A 23,300-nucleotide genomic window follows, 5' to 3' on the forward strand; every position below is an offset into this window, starting at 1 on the left:
TGAACTCTGGAGTTCCTGGGGCTAAAAGCTGGAGATCAAACTTGGAAGTATAGTTTCCACATAAGTGATTTCAGGGATTATAACAAGAACTTTTTTAAAAGGGTCTCCTGTTTTTTATACAAAGATTCACTCCCATGTGAGCAAAGAACAGGTGAAGCAAATACTTCTCTTAGAGCTAGCTTGATAAATACGCAGGGTCAAGAGATACTCCAAATCATTTGATCAAATCTCACCAGTAAAGTACCAGGAACTTATTTTATCAATACATGGAGAAGGCTCACAGGAAAGCAGAAACAAAGGTAAGGAAAAGTGGAGTGAGTAATGAACCTAAGATTTCAAGTGCCTTTCAGCAGGAAAAAAAAAAAAAAAAGAAAAAAGCAACCTCATGTTTCATAAAGCGAACATAATCAGCCTTTTCCCCTGGCGAGGTTTCTGAAGTACCAGTTTCACTGTAATATCCTGGTACATTCAAGTGAGGGTTTGCAGACAATGAGACTCAGAACACTGCTGATTTTTTTCCCTGAGTTCCTGTATTTGCCCATCAGCAGGAACGGGAGATGAAGATGTTCCCCATAATTGTAATTAGAGTAATAAATAGAATGTTGTAGTTGGCGGTATTGCCCCCCCCCTAAATTAAGCAGGTCTGTAACAAGGGGAAATGAGGATGCACTTGAACTGCAGAACACCCACAGTGAAATAACATGGTTTAGGCGCTGTGTGTTCCTTTAAGCACTCCTTTTCAAAGCCACAAGCATATTCAACCATCTTTTCCAAAACAAAATCATAAACTGTAAAATCTGTAAGAGACACGGACCTGTACATCTATCTAGGGAAGATCTGCCATGATGTTAAGAAAGATGTGCTTTTATTAGGAAACCCTGCATTCTGCAAATGTCAAGCAGAGGTAGACCCCATCCTTACTGAAGGTCGTTTTATATCATTTCAGCTCGGACGGTGCTTATGGTGGATGCGTCTAGATGGATAACATGGCTTCCTCTCCTCTAAAATATCCCTATAATATACTTTGAGCTGTTCTGGTTCCTCCAGGGTGCATGGTACCCATTAACCCAAACTATGATCATTTCCCCTTTTTCCCATTTTCAGTCCTGTTGGAATGTTCTCTGTGAACCACAGATAACGTTGTTTAAAGATTGCAGTTCTTTCTGTCACCACGGAGGTTAGCCTCTGGTTTCTGTTTTGAGGGTGCTGTTCAATAAAGCTGTGTACACTGAATGCCTTTCCTCTCTGAGTGGGCCTTGCTCTGTCCATGGAAGGTTTTAATGAGGTCTCATTGTTTGCACCCCTCAGGTCACCTGAGGGGATAAGTGCATCCAGCCCTGTGGCTGAAGAGCATTCGCTCATAAAGCTGTATGTAAATCAGCTTGACCACGGCTCACGGTCAGTATCCCAGCGCTCAATCACTAATCGTAGTTAGTAGTTCCATAGCTAGACTGTTAGTCATTCTCCTCCATCACTAAAATCCTCTTCTCGTATGTCTTAGTAGAGATATAGAAGTCTTCCGGGATTTCATGAGATTCCGTGGAGAATTTTCAACTCGAACTGGGCTTCTCAGCTCTTTCCTCTCTTTTCTGCTTATGTTAATTGATTTCACAGCCTCATACCCGTATACATGAGATGCATATATATGAAGAGTACCAAGCCGATCTTCTTCTTTGGATGAAACTCTGCTTTTGTATAGTTTGCAAGACCCCAGTTGGTGATTTCTTAGATTCTTGAATCAAAGAGCCTCTTGGAATGATCTTTAGCACTAATGGCCTAAGACTAGGACAATGCCACATGGCTGGACCATATTGTAGTAAAAAACTTGAGAATTTGTATCCACTATCCTACTAAGTCTGGACCACTCTTCCCCCAGGTCAGGCAGTCTGATTCCTATTTTTTATATATATATTTTTAATGTTTATTCATTTTTGAGAGAGAGAGCACAAGCAGTGGAGGGACAGCGAGAGAGGGAGGCACAGAATCTGAAGCAGGCTCCAGGTTCCGAGCTGTCAGCATAGAGCCCGATGCAGGGCTCAAACCCGTAAACCACAGGATCATGACCTGAGCCGAAGTCAGCTGCTCAACCGACTGAGCTACCCAGGTGCCCCTGATTCCTATTAAAGTAGCAATTTAAAAACGAACTTCATGCTCTCAGTGCTTAATTTCTATCACTTGATAATGCTGGTTGGTGACCCACTGTTTATTTCTTAACCACGTTCATACACGAAGGTCGATGGAAACCCATCATGCCAAATGTAGGCATAAATTATAGGTCCTGTTCTTCCCACAACTGGAACTGAACCAAACAGATATGACCTAGAGCTCTGCCCTCACTCCTGCCCAAACCCAACCGCGCTTTTTAAAATCTAATAAAACCTAAAACTTAAGCAAGCAAGGATGGCACTGGTCAGTGTTAAGGCAGCATTAAGAAATTAGGGAGCTTTAGCACACAGGTATTTTATTTAGCCTGAGCTTTTGGCCTTTCGTATTGTGACAGATTGGGGAAAGATAAAGCAGGACAAGGATGAATTGAAATCACCACTGCAGAATCCTCTCTACAAACCCCTGGCATTACTCACCTAGAGTCCTTTACAAGCATACCACTTTGATCTTCAGAAGGCAGTAGGGTATATCTTTGAAGTCTTTTGACACCCTAGCAATACACCTCACACAGATTTATGAGTGTGTATAGCTCTGGTTACCACCACCATCTGCCACAGCCCCCGGTTCTTATTTCCCTTCCTAGCTGTGCACTTGATTCACTTTTCCCTTACGTAAAAGAAAAGAGGAAATTCTCAAAGGCGCTCTCTCTTAAATGTTTGATGTCTTCGTGTGTGTGTGTGTGTGTGTGTGTGTGTGTGTGTGTGTGTGTGCGCGCGCGCAGTTAGGTACAATGTGGGCCAAAGGACCCAATTCATGGGCTAATTCACCTCATGCATTTTTGTGATCATAACTATATCCCTAAACCTAGATTATTTTCTCATAAATGCGTCAATTTAAGGGAAAAAATGTTGGATCAGTGGAAGTCTATCATCACCACTAGGAAAAGGCTCCAGTAGCCATGTATGGTGTGGCAGCAACATTTTCTAAGCTTATGAAACATAGACTGTCATTATTGTAAGTAGTATTGCCAGGCCCAAAGGGTCCCTTCTCCCCTTCACCACCTTCAGCCCCTGCATCTACTATCTTTGCTGGCATCATGCCCCCTTTGTAAAGTCCCAATCACCTTGTCAAAATCCTTGCCTCGTTTATGGGAGAAAGTTAACCAGGCCTTTCCTCTGTAAAATAAGTTTCTTTACTTACGGCCATCTTTTTCATTAGCCACAACAACATAGTAAAAGTTTGAATGGCTACGTTCTTTTACCTCCAATTTTAGAACCATTTCTTAAAGGTCTCACGTATATTTTCACAAATGCAACCTCTAAATTAATAACTGCTCACAAATCACTTCGTCCGTTATATATATAGCCAGATCTTGTCGCTCTCCCAAATACCAGAAAATTGCTTGTGATTCATAGAGTGTGTCAAACACAATCTAATATGCTGGTTTCTGGTTTGTCACAATGACATTTGGTTAACAACTGATACCATATTAGACTCAGTTACGTGCATGGGGAAGGCACACCATCCACCCCAACCACTCCGCCAATCTGGATTCTTCCCAGTGGAGCAGCATTTGTGAGATTTGTGTTGGTCGACTGATTGGTCAGTTGGTGGATTGGTTTGGGTTTTCAACCACAGAAAGGTTAATCCACTGTGTCTTTTTCAGTTTTTTTCAAACACTTTGCTTATCCTAAGATTCTTTGCCTCACAACCCAGATTTGTTCATCAGACTTAAAACAGTCACACTAAATTCTAAGCATTTGTGCTTTGGTAATCAGAAGTGAATTGAAATAAAATCAAGGCATTGAATTGGCTTCTGAAAATCAACATTTTCTCCATGGTTCATTTTTTTCTAAGATTAAAGCCCATCCTTTCCAGTCAGGAAAATAGATACATTTATAAATCAGCATCGTAAAATAGACAAATTTATAAGCCGACCACCCTGAAGGTTTCTTCACTCTTTTTCACTCTTTATGTTGTCTGAAATTTCATGAAATTTGAAATAATTACTCTTTGAAGTTAATTCTTTATTCCATGTAGCCCCAGAGCTCCACTAATGTGCTAGTTTTATTTTCAAATTGGAAGTACACTGGTCTTTACACTCCACTCTGTTTCCGTACAAAACTATTAGTGCGTGATTACACCTGCAGCCACCTCCCTTCCTCCCTTCCATAAGCTTTATTCTCTTCCTGCGGCTGCTTTAGTTCTTCTCTGTGCGTGCCTTGCACCCAGCAAACTTTTCTAGATGCTCTTTTGGCTAAAATGCAATTGACACAGCTTGATGATATCTGGGGGGACGACATAGTAAATGTAGTGAATCACATATGGCCTAAGAATTCTTATTATTTCCTCCACAGTACCTGCTTAAAAGATGGTCTGGCTTTCATGCCAGCCTGAGTTGATGACAACTAATTTTCCCGCCGAAACACTGAGCTATTTTTTATGCTTGTTTGCTGATTTGTAGGGGGCAGATGGTTTGTCTCAGATCTCAGATATGGAAAGCTAGAGAAGGAAAGGAAAACAGAATTTGTCCAGAAATTATCTCGACAAAACTGACTTGTGGACACTTTTTTATGGTTTTTAAATTAGTTTAATGCCCTTGTTGCTAGTCTGGGTTAATTATAGTGAGAGAAATTAAATAAAAAACAGCTTTTTGAGATATAATTGACCTACAATTCAATGAATATATTTAAAATAAGTGCACAATTCACTAAGTTTTGACATATATAAACAATGCCGTATGTGCATATACACGTATGTGAACATACACATTAAATGTTCATATATGTTATGAACATATATGTTTATAAGTGTGCGTGTACACACGTAGAAGTATGGCTATACACTATATGTGTGCATGTGTTTACATACATACATGAGAAGCAAAATTTTGTTCACGATTAACAGTTACTTCAGAAGGGACCAACTTCCATGCTTCACCTGTCTGAACACCACGCAAGGTTATCAGTTATTTAAAATCAATAAAAATGAATATATCTGTTTTTAATTTGCCATTATTCACGTATCATTTTCCATTTAACCATCGTGATAAGAATTATTTTACCTTACATAATTTGTTTATGTAATACTGCTGCTCTGTGAGACTACATCCAGGACTTTTATTTAAATTCTTTTATTTTCATGTTTAATAAAAGAAAAAAAATATTTGACCAGGGCTAATATAGTAGCACAGCATAAACAAAAGTGGCTTTTAAAACCATATTTCAGGTGTAAGCAAGACTCCAGGGAACATTTCTGTGTGATCATGTTACCTTAGACCACCCCAAAAATGTTTGCGCTTCAGCAAAAATACTGACACCTGTTGTCACCCTTCAAAACCGAAGGTGAATTTTAAATAAATAAATATGAGACATTTTGAACTTGCTCTATTGTTCCAGAACTCATCATTGTATGTGTGCATATGAAAAAATTTGGGAAAAGGCCATTTATCTTTATAGTTGCTGTTTTCCAGAAGTCTGAAAAGGAATTAGTAAGAACATACAAAATTTTTTAGAAACAAAAAAACCTAAAGGAGTATTTCCTGCCTTTTTTTCTTCCAGCAGAGCACATAAACTTCAGATTTACCTTGTCATACCCTCCAGGGTACGATGGTCACCACAGCCATTAATGTTAGTGTGTGCACAGAGGAATGAACTTATACAATGCCAAGGACCTGGTGGGGGGAAAAAAAGAAACAGTGAGAAAAAGAGATATGTGTACAGAGCTTTAGAGATGGTGACCCTGCTTTTCCTCGGGACTCAGATTAGAAAAGATTTATCGTACATGGTCAAGAGGAGCTCCAACTAGTTCCCACCTTCAGAAATTAAAAGGAAGGACACATTTTGATTTGAGAACAAGGCATGTAGAAGAAGGAGAGGCTTTTACAGATAGAGTCGTGTGCAAGCCATTGTTGCATTTTTGCACACTGACATGCCGAAAGCATTATTTCAGGGGAAGAATGTAGGTTTTAATGTGCCTGATCCCAAAGCCCACAATGAATTGGAAATACGACCTAACTTCTCCACACAAACAGCCAAGCTACAAAATGAAAGTTTAAAAATCTAGTATAGTCTGTAAAACATGGTGAGTGTATATTGCTTTGAAGAAATGATAATAAACTATATACTGTTAGTCTCCTCACAACTCAGGAGAAAAGTTTTTCACTCTGCTTTCCTTCCTCGGGCTCTTTGGGAGCCACAAAAGAAATTCTGGTGAAGATACTTCACATGAAAAGTCTTTATAGACCCAAGCCTTAGGTGAAATCTGCCTCTCCTGTCGACTCTGTAAGTTCTTGATCCATTTCATTTAGAAAGAGTGGCTTTTTTTTTTCTTGTCTTCATCATGAACTTGGCTTCCTCTATACATGGTTATATTTTTGGCTTCCCAGAATTTGAGAATTTGAGACTAGTTCTAGGAAGTACAGAAACTATGTGGACAATGAGTACCAAAAGTCAGAAATGCTCTTGGCCCTAGATACTAAGAGCTGTAGCAAAGTGAAGTAAATGGTATATTTCCACAAACTCATAAATGCAGAGAGTGTAATTTCCATATTTTCCAAGAACTGGTTTTCCCAAGAAGTCATGTGGGAGGCAGAAAAAACATAAAAGAATTTTAATGATTTCTTCAAACCCACACTGCCAAGGGCCAGTGCAAAGAAAATGACAACAAAATGAAAAGAGATGTATGCAGATAGAATGTCTGCTCCTCCTCCCTTTGAAGGAGGAAAGGATTTGGGAAGAAGAAGAAAGGAAGAAAAGGAAGAGAAGAGGGGAGACAGGCAAATGGAGTAGGGGAAGGAGAGAGGGGCTCAAAGAATTAGGAGGAAAAGAATAAGGCCACCAAAGGAAAATCTGGGCCACTGCTCGTTTCCTGAAATTAGCATACTTCCTCCTGTGCTAGTGCCTGGCAATGACCAAGTGGCAGGATGCACTCCTGGGGCTCTGTGCACACATCACCTTCTTTCTGTGAGACTTCACTGGAGTAATTGGTGGCAAACGCATCCTCACGGTTGATCCTCTTGTGTTTCTTTTCTTCAGTGGTCCTTTCTTTCTTCTTGTGCATTCAGCACCAGAAGTTGTACCTGTGTAATTATTAGGCTTTTGATTTAAGGAAATACCATCACAATTTCTGGGACAAAAAGCATAACAGGGCAGAAGTAGTTACATTTGGAAGGAAGAATTTTTGATATTTCACGCCATGTTTTTAGTGGTCTTGCAGGGATTGGAAACCAATTATATAACAGGTACATCTATCTTGAGTTCTAAAACAAAAAGTTGGGGAGGGTGGTAATTGGGCAGCAGAGAGACTGTAGTTACTGGATAACGAATACAGAGGGATATGCTTCAGGAGACAAGGTTTGGAATGCTGTTTTGGTGGGATGATGGGAAATGATGGTGGCATAAGGTGGCTATTTTGTCCTAATGGACAGTTTCATCACCTTAGAAGGGGAAGATCAAAATGCTGGAAAAAAAATCATTATGTTCATCAAGAAATTAAATTCTCCTAGAACATTAATCATTTCATTCTTAAAGTCAATTCCATTTGTGTGCAGTTTTAAGTAATAGGTGCATTCCTGAAAAGCTAAGTGAGATCACACATTCAACAAACATGAGTGCCTACTCTCTCCTAGACATTTGCTTTATAAATCAAATTTTATTTTTAAGTTTTCCAGCGACCTTATAGTACATACAATACTAAAACAAGAATTCTAATCACAATATGCATAATCCTAATGTGATATTTACTTGCACATTTGTATTTTTGTGTGTGTGTGCTTCATGGTCTGAAAGAGTGATACTTTGTAATAAATCCTTAAAACTCATAAAGTTTTTAAGATTTTAACTACTTTACAAGCCATCTTAATACGTACATACATTTTAGAACTTGTTGAAAAGTTGGGCAAGTTTTTGATAAGACCTCATAATTTCAATCCAAGAAATTAACAACTTGCCACCAAACAAATCAGACAGTTAATTTTTGTATTCACCATGAAAGGGGTGGGTGGATAGTTTTAGGTCCACCAGTGTTACAGAGAAAAAATTCTTAACCTGCAAAGGAGCAAGTTCCCTTTAAGCACATTACAAGTACAATTGTAATACCAACAATCAATACTATTTTCCCAGTGAAACATGACCAGTAGATCTTGGGTCACTTTGGCATGGCCACACTTTATGAATTATTATTTCTATTTCTATTTATCCCTTAATAAAACTACACTTTAAAATTTTCAAACTGGCATTTAAATTACTAAATAAAATGAGTATTCCTCATAATGAACCTAAAATGTTAAGAATTTGCTATAATGATGGGATTCTAGTCACCAGTTACAGACACAGGGAAGATGAATATATATTTATAAGGAGCAAAGGTCTATTTCTCTGTTTCTCTGAAAGTTTTCTTTGCAGCTTCTCAGCAAGGGTCAGGTGACTTGTGCCTGGAGTGGTAAAGCACTTCTAATATGACAGCAATCTTCTAACTAGGTAATTTTCAAGTGTGTATTCAATTCAGAAAGTTGGACAAAATAAGGAAGGCTGGAGAAGTATACTTTTTAAGTGGGATCTAAAGGCTGGCAGGATTTCGTGAACTATTCGACTGTTGACATGATAGTCTGTAATGAATGTTGAATGGATTTTCATGATGTCCAGGCAATGCAATCTATTTGTTAAACAAATTGCAGAGGTCAACCCGTGGATCATGGATGGTTGTGTAATTGCAATTATGGTTCTCGGGCCAGGTTTCTACTCCTAGTTCAACTCTGTGGAAATCTGCAAACATCTTGAACATTTCAAAATACCAAGAGAGCTGTCCAAATGGAGCTTGGATCTAGACTTGGGAGTGTCTGTAGCCAGTTCTATTCTTGAATGCATTGCTGTGTTTACCCTCTTCTTGGCTTTCCCATCTTATTAACTAGCTCTCCTCCCAAGGACAGTGAAGTAGAGCAGAACAAACTGCTGGCTAGGGCTGCTCCAGCTTTTCTGAAGGGCAAAGGGTAAGTTAAAGCCAGAGTGTCCTGAAACCCTGAATTAACTCAACTAAAAGTGGAGATTCCTTGTGTCAAAAATGCTTTGTGTTTGAAAGACCGTCTTCGATTTAGCAAAAGCAGCTCTATTATAACCCAACTAACGGCACCAAGTAGTTCTTTTGAGTAGACACATCTGTGTAATTCACTTTCCCTGATTTCCTTTTTTTTAAAATGACTAAACTTCAGATTTGATTTTCCAAAGGATACTTACTCTTTGCTTGCAACCCAATCAATGTGTTTACCGTACAGATGAATTTCTTGGCTTTACTGGCTTGAAGAATGCAATTCTGTTTTCTTAAAAGTTACTTTACCTAATTGGAAATCTTTATTTTTAAACTTAGTGAAATGAAATTGTGTATTTCATTGCTTGGATTTTGCTTGGATTTTTCATAGGACATCACTTATTTTTCCTCTACCTGCTTGCTTTTCCAAATGCCTTTTCTATCACGAACCCACTCCCACCTGCTCTGCCTATTTCTGTCTGCCTCTCCTCCCAACACCCTTTCTTTCCTCCTGCCCTGTTTCAGGATACAGTACAGCCTGAATGTGGCAGACAGGCTGGCTGATGAACATGTTCTCATCGGGTTGTACGTCAACAGGCTCCGGAACAACCCACCATGGTTAGTGCAGGTTTGGCTGCTTGACTGTCCTTAGAGAGGGTAACAGTCTGCTCCCTTGACAAGAAGTCTCAGCAAGGGGCAAGTGGATGCCCTTAGCGACCTAAGGCTCACTAGGTCATCTTTGAATTGATTCAAATTAGACGTCCTTCATGACGTTAGTTTGAACACTTCCCACTCATATACCATGGAATTCATATCCTTGTTTCAACATAGCGAAAGGCAAAATTTGTGTAAATGGATGCCATGCTAAATATTAGCCTTCAGTGGATGCCGGACTCTGGGTCTCCCCAGTCAATTGCATTATATGTGCCACGTCAAATGCCCGCAAAATAGTGATGCAAGAATTTTCTTATTCCAAGGACATGGATACCTCCACTGATTTGGAAGACAATGCTCCATTAATTTAAGATTGAAGTAAAAGAGAGGAAAAGTGACAGGATGGGATCATACCATGGAAATCATTTCCCTAATCATAACAGTGGGAGAAATTGTCTTTCAACTCTTCTCTGGCTTACAAATGTTTCTGGGTAGCCATCCTGATAAAGTCTGCTTTCAAGTCCCAGAATATGCAAAGCTTTCTTCCAAATGTGTTAAAATGTACGAATTCAGATAGCACCTGTGTATTCAGATAAAGGCATTCTTAAAGATTTTCTCTTCCTATTTTAATTGCGACGTAGGAGATTCCTCTCATTGGTTAAAGTTACTTGGTTGTGATAATATACATGGGGTAAAAATGAAGATAAGTGGACAGACTATGTATTTATCATATGTTTCAGCCTAGTTTAGACTCCTGATTTACAAATGTGTTTACCCGTTTCTTAGAAATATGTGAATTTTGCTTAGTAACTCTAACTTTCTCTGAACTAAAAGCCAATGGACTTCTTTTTTTTTGTAATTATTAACTATGAAGTGAACCAAGGGATTAAATTGCCTTTAAAATAGCTGGCCTCCTTTCCATTACAATTTCACAAAAAGCATCCCTGAAACACATGATGGCCATTACTCAGTCCTCATCACCTTCGCCACTTGGTATTGTTAGCCACTTCTTTGTTTCTAGAACTCTCCTTCCTGGACTGTTTCCTGTTCCCGATGCCTGTAACTGTTCTTACAAAATTAGTACATGAGGTGTTTTAGGAGATAATGATGTACATCTATTAGAAGTTACATATTTACCTTAATTTGTATCTTAAAAATATATAAGCAGCACCCTAGTTTCATTTTATACCATGTCCTAGTTTCACGAAGATAAAATTAAATAGCACTCTTCGGTTAACCCCACCTTTTGTTCAAAGTTGCCGAGCTTGTAGATCACACAGTTCCTCTTCTTTATTATATCTCAGCCTCTCAAAAGTATGAGCGAGAAGAGTGACAGCTTTAATCTTACTCCCAGTGAATTTGGTTCCCCAATGTTATATGGTATCTGAAACAATAGAACTCAATATGGAATTACCAAAAAAAAAAAAAATGTATTGACAGTCCTCAAAGAAGAAGTCAATACAGATTCAATCGTGTCTGAAGGCGAAGCTGTGGTCTCACACTGTGTCCTCTCCCCCATAATTCTGAGCACACTCCAGCTACTTCCAGCACTCTTCTTTGACCTTTTCTTAATTAAATTTGTGAGAAAGAAATCTCCAAAGAGGAAATCTCACAGTTTGTCACCACCAGCCCTTTTCCCTACTCAAGTGATTGATCACAATGACTTGATGGTCACTTAAGACAGTAAAACTGTCTCAGCAGAGACACCTCACATCTGCTTGATGAACGCAGGAGGCCATATCTATTTGGAAAACAAAGCAGAATTTAAGACTGACCAACGAAGCCGACTCCTTGTGAATATCTGTTGCCCTCCGTATTTCTCAATGCTTTCTCCTGTTCTTAAAAATTCCCAACTCTTTTTTGAATTTCTCATTTTTCCTGTATTTCCTTTTTGTTGAATTACATCCTCACCATTCCCCACACTTGCCGTGATTATATAAGTGATGGGGTGATGTCTCACCTTCTCTGTCATAATAGTTATAATGCTTCACCATCATTCAACTCTGGTGAGATATGTCAGGGTTATAATCCTAACAGCTACCGTTTTTTAAAACACATGCTTCCTGCTAAGCACTGTGTCAAAACCTTATTTACATAATTTCTCCTAGCCCTTAATGTAAGCCTGTAGAGTAAATACATTCATCCCCATTTTGTAGATCAGGAAAGGTATCAGTTTACAGAGTTCACATGACTCTCCCACAGTCATACAGCTACAAAACAGTGGATCCAGGATTTAACCTACCTCATCCCAAACACCTAACTACTATGCTACATTGCCTCTTATATAACCTACATAAACAGAAAGCCCTCCAGAAAGCTTTTCGTGACACTGCTCCCCACTGCATCTACCCTATATCTATTTCCTGAAGTTGCAAATCCTACTACGTTATTTTTATTTCATTTTGACAGATATTTTGAGCACATACTAGTAATAGGAATGGTGATTGTGTTACCATTTTTGTATTTAGTCTATGCATTGTTGTTTCCCATTGTAATTACAATCTTCAAAAGAGTAGGAATTTTGTCTTCAGTCTCTTGTATCTCATCATGGCAACCTGGATATGAATAATACATTTTACATTACTGGAGTACTTTGAAAATTACAGAACCCTTTCTTACACATTATTTGCTCATCAAAGCTCTATAAGTTTGGATATTATCAATTCTCTTTCACTGAGAAGTAAATGCTAGCTCTGACACATTAAGAGACTTATCCAACGTCACATGCTAGCAAGGGCTTGCACAGAGGTCTTCTGACACTGGGTCCCATCTATTTTCCACCCCATTCTTCAGGCTCCCTATCTGCACATCCTTCATGAGATGGTCTACAGATAGGAACCTAACTGCTGTTCTTGATTAAAATATTTGTTTTGTCATTATTCATGTATGCTCCTGCTTAACTCTGGGGGACTTTTCCCCATACTAAGGACTTAATACAATGGGAAACTGACTCATTTGTAAATAGTCTGCTGCTAAATTAGAGAAACCCTTGTGTTCCTGCTGGTTCTGATGTCAGATAAGCCAAATAAATTAACTGTGGCTCAAGGGAGAATTCCTGCTGTCTTCCTAATTCAGTGAAGTCTTAAAAGCTTTAACGGTTTTCAGCCACCTTTTCCAATGGGGGAGAAGGGATATCAAAATGTAATGAGTTGAGGGCTTTTTCTGCCCTTCCCTAAAGCTTATCAAGTGCTGGCCTTGCTAGTGGTTTATTGGGACCAACTGATGGGCAGACTAAGAAGATGGGAAACCAGCCCAGAACTTCCAACTCTACCCAACTCTACCCAACTCTAATTATATCCTTGATACCGTATGCATAAGCTTCTGACATAGTATTCTCAGCTCTGAAAAGACCCCCCTCTGTAAGGGAGAGAGTGCAGTTAAAGGCTACAGTCTATCCTTTGATGTCATGATCAATTACTGTCACTTAATTAGACCCCTGATTGCACATAAATAGGTTAAAATTTTTTCTGCTTATGTTTTTCTCTTAAGAAAATTTATTTAAATAATTTTTATATTGTATAAATATCCATACCAATAAATTATATATTTGATTCCATTTCTGGATTTCATAGATGGGGTCTAAATTATTATCGACTTGCCTGCTTAAAACCTTTTAATAGATTTCTACTGCACTTGGTTTGCACCCCAGCCCTGACCATGGCCTACAGGCCTGTGCATGACCCAACCCTTGCCTAGCCCCATACCAGCCTCAGTGTCATGGGCTTCTCCCAACTCAGTCACAATACTTAGCAGCATCCACTTTGATCAGTCCTACAAACAGTTCCTAAAACTGCCTCAAGACCATGTTACTAGTTCTACCCTATACCAAGAACATTCTTCCCATTTGACCCTTGACATCGCCTGCCATACACCCATGCTCTGACCTCCCTTACATGTATGTAAAGGCTGCTTCTCTGGCTTTAAACTCAGATTAAAGGCATCTCCTTAAGTAGGTCTCCCATACTAGTCTCTATCATGGCCTACCATTTATTTCATTCTTTCCAGAACTGCAATCATTGGTTGATAAGTTGGTTGGTTGATTAGTTTACCAGCTATCTTCGCTGTGAAGCAGGGAGTTTCTCTGACTTGTTCATTGCCATATCTCTGACACCTAACACAGAGCCTGGCGCACAGTAGGTGCACAATAAATATCTGTTAATGTCATGGGATATTGATAGTGCTATCGGTATAAAATTCCCTCTCACCCTAAACAAAATTATTAGAAGTTCTTGGCAAATCTTTTTTACTAGTAAAATAAAGATTTCTACTTTTAAAATAAATCACCTATTATAAATTAGCCCTTTAGTTGAACATTTTGTGTAAGAGTATAAAGTAGGTGAAAAAGCAAAGTATTCAGCTTTGCCTATGGAGCAGTGGTAAACCTGGGTAACCTAAGTATCAACAATTCACTGACATGGGGAAAATGACTGATGGGGGGCAAAGAAAAAAGAAAAACTAAAAGTGATATTGAGAAAGAATCTATTTGTCACTTTAACGTTCTCTGATTTCTTCCACTTTGTATTCGTTTTCTAGAGCTACTATAACAAAATACCACAGACTTTGTATCTTTGACAACAGAAATTTATTTTCTCACAGTTCTGGAGGCTGGAGGTCCAAGACCAAAGTGCCGGCAGGGCTGGTTTCTCCTGAGGTCCCTCTCCTTGGCCTCAGATGGCTGCCATCTTGCCGTGTTCTTACATGGCCTTTTTTCTGTGCAGAAACATCTCTAGCTCTCTTCCTCTTCTTATAAGGACACCAATCATATTGGCTTAGGGCCCCACCCCTATGACCTCATTTTACCTTAGTTAACCTCTTTAAAAGACCTACTCCAAATACGGTCACATTCTGAGGCACTGGGGGTTGGGGCTTCAACACATGAATTTTGGGGAAGACACAATTCAATCCATGACAACATCAACACTAAATCCGCTGAAGTGTATGCCTTTAATATTTTTAATATGTAAGCTAAAATTTGACCCTTTTCAGTAAAGGTTGATTTTGAAAAATGTAAATGTGTTGCAGTCTGTTGAAAGAAAAAAATTATTATCAGCACTCACTGAAAGTATCTCTTTTATATGAGTTTTCATTTCCGTATTAATACTATTTTTTTTCTTCCATAAGATGTTTAGGAGTTTCAGGTATAAAACAAGACTCCTGAGAAAGGTATTCCCTTAGAATTCTAGAAATATCAATCTGAAGAATATCATACCACCAGCGTGCATATCTGCATTGACTACATTGTACACAGAAGTTTTCTCAGAATACTCAGATGGGAAATTGATTTTAAGATGAGCTCATTTCTCGGGGCCCCTGGGTGGCTCAGTCAGTTGAGTGTTTGACTTCAGCTCAGGTCATGGTCTCACAGCTTGTGAGTTCAAGCCCCGTGTTGGGCCCTGTGCTGACAGCCTGGAGCCTGCTTCAGATTCTGTGTCTCCCTCTCTCTTTGCCCCTACCCTACTCGCACTCTGTCTCTCTCTGTCAAAAATAAATAAACATTTTTTTAACTTTATAAAAAAAAAGATGAGTTCATTCCTCTGATTCTAATACATTTTCAGTTTCCATGGAAAACAAGAGAGACACTACCAATCCGATGAGGTCATTGATGCAAATTAGCTAGTGTAGAACTAGGCACATGGGGGAATGACTCAATAGTGATTCCTTATTTAATTTTGAATAGGATTAAAGGCATACAATAAAGTAGATTTAAAATCTCCTATTGTAAAACCTGTCCATTATAATATGGTAGAAAAAAATGATAGCTCATGGGTATTCATCAATATTGTTAACTGGATGACCTTCAGAGTATGTTTTCTCCAAATGCGCTCAAATAAAGAACTTGGCATGGGACCTGGTCTCATATGTTGCTTGATAAATTGTATAAAAGGGACATTTGCGGGGCGCCTGGGTGGCTTGGTCGGTTAAGCGTCCGACTTCGGCTCAGGTCATGATCTCACGGGCTGTGAGTTCGAGCCCCGCGTCGGGCTCTGTGCTGACAGCTCAGAGCCTGGAGCCTGTTTCAGATTCTGTGTCTCCCTCTCTCTCTGCCCCTCCCCTGTTCATGCTCTGTCTCTCTCTGTCTCAAAAATAAATAAAAACGTTAAAAAATAAATAAATAAATAAATAAATAAAAGGGACATTTGATTAAAAATAAATGGCAGTGTTGCCACTTTGGGGAAACAAGAGAAAGCTGTCACTGTTCAGCTAACTCGTCCCTCTGTTTAGGAAATCAGAAATGTAAAGTCCCCCTAGTGCTTCCGTAAAATCTTTCATTGATTCAACTAAATGGTCTTACTTCTTTTTTGGTATACCCTAGAATACTGGCCAGTAACCAACCAAACGTTCGAGAGCAAAAAGCTAAGTTATAGGTAAGGAGATGATCATGCAAAAATGATTATAGTGAGACAGTGTTACCTGCTTTGTAGAGGTAAAAGTAAAAGGAATACTCCCATAGAGTCTCACCGTGTGCCCTGGCACTGCTCTAAACGGTACATAATAATCCTCCCAGCACACCAGGAGGTATATTATCACTATATCCCTGTATTATAGGTGAAAGAACTGAAGCACAGAAAGGTTAAGTGATTTGCCCAAGGTCACACAGCTTGTAACTAAGAGGGCTGAGGTTTGAATTCAGAAATGATCCAGTCCCACCTCACACCCACTCTTATATATCATTCCTATCTGTATTCACCCCTAAGAGTAAGCATTTCTTCTGAGTGGGAGCTTACCTTTTTCAGATACCATCATCTGCTCTCCTAATCTTTAAAACAACAACAGAATTTGAACCAAAGAGAATTTGCCATGACTGCAGGTGGGGAAGATCTGATGTTGATAAATATGGAAGAGTGTAATGACATTTCTGTGAACCTTAACACCTAAAAAGAGCAGATAAGGAATCTGCATCTGGCAACTGAGTGTATCTTGATTCCAATTCCGCCAAATGTGAAGACTTCACAGTTCAATTTTAGATGGCATGGTTAGTGTTAAAGTACTGTGTTTTATCTTTACCCTTCTGATTTTCCCAGTGTTGAGAATGCACGCAGAGCCAAGAAGGATATAGAAACGTGGACCAAAGTCCATGACGCTGCAAGCCAGAGAGCTAACCTGTGTTTGTTCTTTTGTCCAACTAACGCTTAGGCACTTCCTGCTGTGTTCCAAGTGCTGTGCTAAACATTCAAGATCTAATGGTGACAAAATGGAACCATTCTTTCCTCAAAAAAGCTACAGTTTAGTAAAGGATAAAGACAAGTGAAAAAGCAATGAAAACGCAAAGGGTAACAGGTACAATAAGGGCAGTGAGATGCCGTGGGATATGTGAGGAGCAAAATCCCAAATTTAGAGGTTGGAAGTGAGGGTAGGAAATGGCAGCTGAAGCCAACAGCAGGATGATGAGGAATCGGCCAAGTGGAAGCGGGTGGAGGAGGCAGAGAGATCGTTCAGAGCAGAGAAAATGTGGAACTTCTTGAGGAACTTGACCCGGTAAGGCTGCTAGAGTACCAGGGGTAAAGGATGAAGCTAGATTATGCAGGACCTTCTGAGTCTTATGGAGGAGTTTGAAAACTGAGAACCCATTGAAAGATTTTATGCATAGGAATGTTACAGCCAAATTCATTTTTAAAAGATCACCGACCACAGGATGCAAAATGAATTGGAGGGAAGACTAAGTCTAAAATGGGAAGAACCTATTGAGAGGGCTTCATGACAATTCTGGATGACAGTGGCCTGGAACACACCCGTGACCATTGGAACGGAAGGAAATGGAGAGTTTGAAGAGGGTAGAATGCATGGCCTTGGTGTTACAACAGTGAGCTGATAAAGTCAGGGTGTCGATAAAGGAGTTTGAAGGCATCCCTATAAGGATGCCATTATCCTGGTAAGTTTTATCATTTTTATCCAGGAAGATTGCCATTTCATGATTTCCTATCTTTTCCTTTTAAGCCAGTCGTTAAAGAGACACCAGTTGAAGCTTTGAGAGTTAGTTCATTTCCCTCCACGTTCGTTAGTCCCCTAAAACCACTTCTTGGGCCCCAGAATCACTTTGCTCCTTTCCGCCCCACCTCTCTTCTGCTCACTGTGCTCCCAAAGGCCTGAACGGGCTCTATTCCCATAGCATGTTGCTCTCAACCAACTGCGAAACAACCTGATCAAGTAAACCTCCACTTCAGGGCGACTAGGAATGCCTTCTCAAGCGGTAATCCTCCTCTCAGCTGTTTGCATTTTAATAGAAGAGTAGTGCCTGAGGCCCAGTGGCCTTAAAAAATTAATCTCTGGTGATAAAATTCCTTTCACCTGTTCAGGAAGATGGAAAAATATTAAGAGAAAACTTAGAAGTATTTCCGCTGCCCTTTAGACCACATTAGTATTTGGTTGACTGTCCTGCCTGGGAAGTCAGTACAGGCTTGTAGAGAAACCAAAGAAATGTGAACAAACCCTGGGTTCCCAGAAACCTTTGCTAAATCACAGTTTAGTAGGCCCTACCTCAGCTGAGGCCACTTAAGTTTCTTAGGATGCCATTTTGAATCACTAGCAACACACAATGGCCATGCATTTAAGGTAGAAAGTGGAGAGCTTTCAAAATAATAGATTTTTCTGCTCTGAAATACAGTCTACACAGCAGCCACTTTTCAATTCATCATGGTCTTGTAGCAAGACTACTGATTATAAAGTCTTGAAATGAATAGCCAGGGATGGAGAAAGTGTTGGAATCGGTATTTCTCTAACGATTTGGGGATTATTGGCCATTCATTTTCAACTATTTGTAATTGGAGTCTTGAAATAATGGAATTTATCAGAGGAATGCCTCATTCACCCTTGTATAATTTGAACATACTAAAATGGCACATGTGGACTCATAAATCGTTTGTGTGCACAAAGGGGTAATATATCACTCCACCCCTCATTCACTCAGGGCTGGGGGAGGGAAGGCATGGAAGTATGAGTTATAGCTTACTAGACAGGATCCCATAACTTCACGTCTTACATCTCCAAGAGGCTTTTTTAATGTAGCCTTTATATTATTTATACTTGCTGGTCATTCATGATAAAAGGCACTTTTATCATGAGGTTTTTTATCAGTTTTTTTTATTATTTATTTATCAAAACACACGCAAATGTTTTTGACAAAGTCACTTTCAGGCAAACAGATCATTGCTCTGGGCTAAGAGCAGCGGCCCTGTTGTCTACACAGACTGTGCTGAAATTAGGCATATTATTTCTAATACCAGCCAGAAATGATAAACATGTTAAAATCAAATTAAATTGTTTTCTTTGTGGGGTAGTTTTATGTTTAAAGTGAACACACTGTGACTTTTTTATTAAAGCGATGACAAGAAATTCAGTTATTATTTTTAACCACTACAGAGTACAGACATTGTGTTATAGAGACAAACATCTGCTTTATGGCATCAGTTCTCCAGAGCTAACACCTTTTGCTGTTAGAATTATTTCTTACTCCAAGTCTTTGTTATGCTGATTGAAATCTCAATCTCTGGGGATTGGTACCACACATATGTGAGCCTGGAACCTAGAATTTTCTGTGTTAAGGAATGTTTATAAAATATCGTAGATGCTGTATGGATATCAAATACTCATAAAAAATTATTTCTTTTATATGGTTTACATTTGGGGTTTTTTTCATGTGTTTAGATTTTCCATTTTATTCTCAAGATCTTCTAGATCCTTGCCACTGAAAGTTTTGTCCTTAGACCAGCAGTATCAGTGTATCTTGGAAGCTTCCATAGGAATGCAGGTTCTCAGGTTCTACCCCATGCAACCTACCCTATCACCCCCAGCTACAGAACGAGAAAGTACATTTTTTACAAGATCTCCGAGTCATACGTATGTACGCTAATACTTGAAAAGCCCTACTCTACATGGTTGTTGGATGGGAGTATTTTGAAGGAGACATGAATCATGAATGAATCTGAACAGGTTGCTTAAGAAGCAGAATAATGTGTTCTAGGCATCGTATTAGCTTGATGTGTTTTACATGCATTATCTCCTATGGACAAAAGGAAAAGAGAAGAGTTTTTATTGAGGGTAGAGAAGTGACTTAGTAAATGTAGATATTCAGGAATATTCTACGTGGTTATTGTAGCCCAGAGAAAAGGGCTAAATCTAAAGTGGAAGTATTCAGGATAACAACAGGTATAGTTTACACGTGTGAGGAGTATAGACTGGTACAGAGATGATGGATACAGGAATGTTTTCTGAATGATAAGAGACAATGTTACAGGAATGGATTCAGCCAGCCAGGGAAGAGCGATTTGGAAGTGACACAGCTAATATTCTGGAAGCACATAATGATGTTCACTCACCTTCTCACTTTTGAACAAAAATTAAAAGACTGGGTTGCATATTTACTTTATGTGTGAACATACATGTAAATAATATACGTGCATGTTGCTTCTTGTGGATTCAAGTCTTTGCAGTGGATGATTCTTACAACCTTACCACTGGCATAGAAGTGTGTTACTTTCAGTGTATACTCATGAGTAATGACCTTTTTTCTTTAAGAATCATGGGCGGGGAATATAAATGGAGGAGAATATATTTAAGGATGAGAGAAACTAGTTTCTATTCTTGATTCTGACCCGGTACTCACCATGATAACCGATAAGCCAAACTGTAACCATCTAGCCGGTTAACAGCATTGGCATTACTGGTATGTTTCATAGAAACTTTTTAATGGCATGCAAAACTTACTCTTAAGTGAAGGGCCTTCTCAAATACGGGGGAGTTGATAATGCGTCTATTTGCTTTAGTTTTTTTAGGGACTCGGATCATCCTTATTCTAGTATTAACAATCTACAATTATAAGAGACAATAAACAATTCCCATTAATGTCATTAGAAGCCACTCCTCTAATAATAATTCCACTGCTCTAGAAGTAAATAGAAAATGGCAAGTTACCTGGGTAGTAATATTATAGTTAACAGTTTGTATTAGTTATCTATTGCCTCGTAACTAATTGTCCAAAAACTTAGCAGCTTAATGGAACAAACATTTACTATCCCACAGTGGGTCAGGAATCCGGCATGGTGCCTGTGACTCAAGGCTTGTCATGTGGTTGCAATCAAGCTGTTAGCTGGGGCTGCTATCTTATCTAAAGGGTCTATGTGTGGGATTTCATTCACAAGGTTATTATTGCCTAGCTTTGGTTCTTTATCACATGGGCCTTTCCATGGGCTGCTTTATGACATGGCAGCTAGCTTCCTACAGAGCAAGCCATCCAATGAGCTCAAGAGAGAGAAATCATACTCAGGATGGAAACCATGGTCTTAATCTTGAAAGTGACATTCCATTACTTCTGTCCATGAAACTGAATAGAAACTGACTGTTTCTATTCATTAAGAGCAAGCCAGTAAGTCCAGCCCATACTAAAGGAGGAGGATTACACACACAAGGGTGAATACCAGGAGGTAGGTATCACTGCAGGCTGACCACAACTGGGTTTGGTTTTTGTTTTTTTGGTTTTTTTTGGTGCTTCCATATTTTCTGACATGCCCATTGTGGACATGTATTTCTTATGTAATAAGGAAGTAAAAATGTTAAAGGCAATAAAACTGAAGAGAAAATATTACTTTTTAAAGTTTTATTTATTTATTTATTTATTTGAGAGCGAGAGCATACAGGAGGAACAGAGAAAGAGAGAAAGAGAGAGAGAGAGAGAGAGAGAGAGAGAGAGAATCCCAAGCAGGCTCCTTGCTGTCAGCACAGAAAAAGAGAAAATATTCTTTTATCAGAAATGTTGATGAGAAAAGTAACTTGTTTGGAGTTTTCTTAGTAAGACATTTAATTGACTGAAGACAGGATTTATTAACGCAACTTCCTGGCCACGTGTTAGATCGTGCCATGAATCCACGTCTGAGATTGTGAACCTAACGGGATTTCATATAGCTTTCAAATTTTTACACCGAAAAATTGAAATAGCAAGCGCCTCTGGTGGTAATATACATCCATCCGTCTTTCTCACTGCCTCACGGTCTTCTTCTTGCTCTGTTCTCAATAGCATGCTTGAGAGTTCGAACCGGCTCGATGAAGAACACAGACTGATCGCCAGGTACGCGGCAAGACTGGCAGCAGAGTCCACTTCGTCTGTAAGTAGTTTGAGTGAGAGTCTGTCATGTTCACTGTTATCCTTACAGTTGGTGCGACGACAGCAAAGCTGAGAACTTGTTACTGTGTGACCTGCAGGACCTAAACACGAGCCTTCTACTTCTATTTTTCACTGTCCGGCTATGGGTCTGGTGTGGCATAAATCATAGCTTTAGGTATTCTGTTACAACACTGCTGAACCAGCCCAACACCGGTGTGTCTGGATAATTCCTGATCAGTTAAGAGAAAGAGGAATGACTCAAATCCACAACTGGCTCAGATAAGTTTCCACTTTTATCGATATGTAGTATATACAAGAAACAGAAAACTATGTACTGAAATCAGAGGAAAAACCTGGATCACAGCTCGAAGCTGCCATTCGCTAGGCTTAGCTACGGGAAGTCATTTAGGATATAAAACATAGGACCCCGAATCCTTTGTTAGCAACACAAATCACTTCTTTGTTAAAAGAAATGCCAATTAAAAAATCATAGAAAAGCTTTATGAGAGCCAGACATTTACCAAGCTTAATCTTTCTACAGTCAGGTGTCTGGACATTAAAAAGCAGGCTGAGTTTTTTCATTTCTGGGGGCGTAGGCAATTGATGCCATTTTTAAAAGCTTGGCATTCTTTAGTGGAAAGATTAATTGTGATTTTTTTTTTAATTTGTTTAAAAACCAGTTGAGGAACTTCTAAAATGTACTGTAGAGCAAAGAAAGCAAAGCGCAGGGAACTATACATAATCTGACTCTGTTTTTATAAAAAATGACAAATTAAACCTTCATTAAATGCACACATACATGTACATATATAAATACAGTATGTGATTACATGTATATACATATGTAAATGTACATACATATGTAAAAGTTGACCTTTATTTGGAAATATGAAAATCAATCTATCCTTGTTGTAAAAAATCTTCTTGGGGTACCTGGGTGGTTCAGTCGGTTAAATGTCCAACTTCAGCTCAAGTCATGATCTCACAGTTCATGAGTTTGAGTCCCGAGTCAGGCTTTGGAATCTGTGACTCCCTCTTTCTCTGCCCGTCTCCTACTCACACTATGTCTCTCTCTGTCTGTCAAAAAATAAATAAATGTTAAAAATTTTTTTTTTAAATCCTCTTGTAATTATAATCAATGTATTGTATAAAAGAACTCATTTGATACAATAATACTTTGATTTTACAACAAAAAATACGTCTATAAATATACATATGTATATATGTATTTACATATAATCATAGGCCGTATTTATATATATGTATATACATATATATATATATACATATATATATTTATATATACATATATACATGTATATATGTATGTGTATTTAGTCAGGGAAATTTGCATATATATATAATTTGTTAAGATTAATTTCTGTGTATGTGTATATATATATATATATATATATATATATAT

The 23,300-nt window shown here is 38.8% G+C and overlaps 1 protein-coding gene across 31 annotated transcripts in view; it reads left to right on the forward strand.

Annotated features, from left to right (window-relative positions):
• Positions 1–23,300, forward strand: part of DTNA (dystrobrevin alpha) — a 355,063-nt gene that overhangs the window by 291,710 nt on the left and 40,053 nt on the right. For 17 of the 31 annotated variants that reach the window (XM_081790787.1, XM_081790789.1, XM_081790788.1 and 14 more), the window contains 4 exons: positions 1,309–1,398; positions 9,017–9,094; positions 9,655–9,747; positions 21,791–21,878. In XM_081790787.1, coding sequence (XP_081646913.1) covers positions 1,309–1,398; positions 9,017–9,094; positions 9,655–9,747; positions 21,791–21,878 — 349 coding nt within the window. Of the gene's footprint in view, positions 1–946; positions 1,234–1,308; positions 1,399–9,016; positions 9,095–9,654; positions 9,748–21,790; positions 21,879–23,300 lie in introns of those variants that run through there. The other 14 variants (XM_081790799.1, XM_060613597.3, XM_081790804.1 and 11 more) reach the window with 6 other exon arrangements.

The sequence above is a fragment of the Panthera onca genome, chromosome D3, assembly GCF_046562875.1.
Source record: "Panthera onca isolate mPanOnc1 chromosome D3, mPanOnc1 haplotype 2, whole genome shotgun sequence".
Lineage (NCBI taxonomy): Eukaryota > Metazoa > Chordata > Mammalia > Carnivora > Felidae > Panthera > Panthera onca.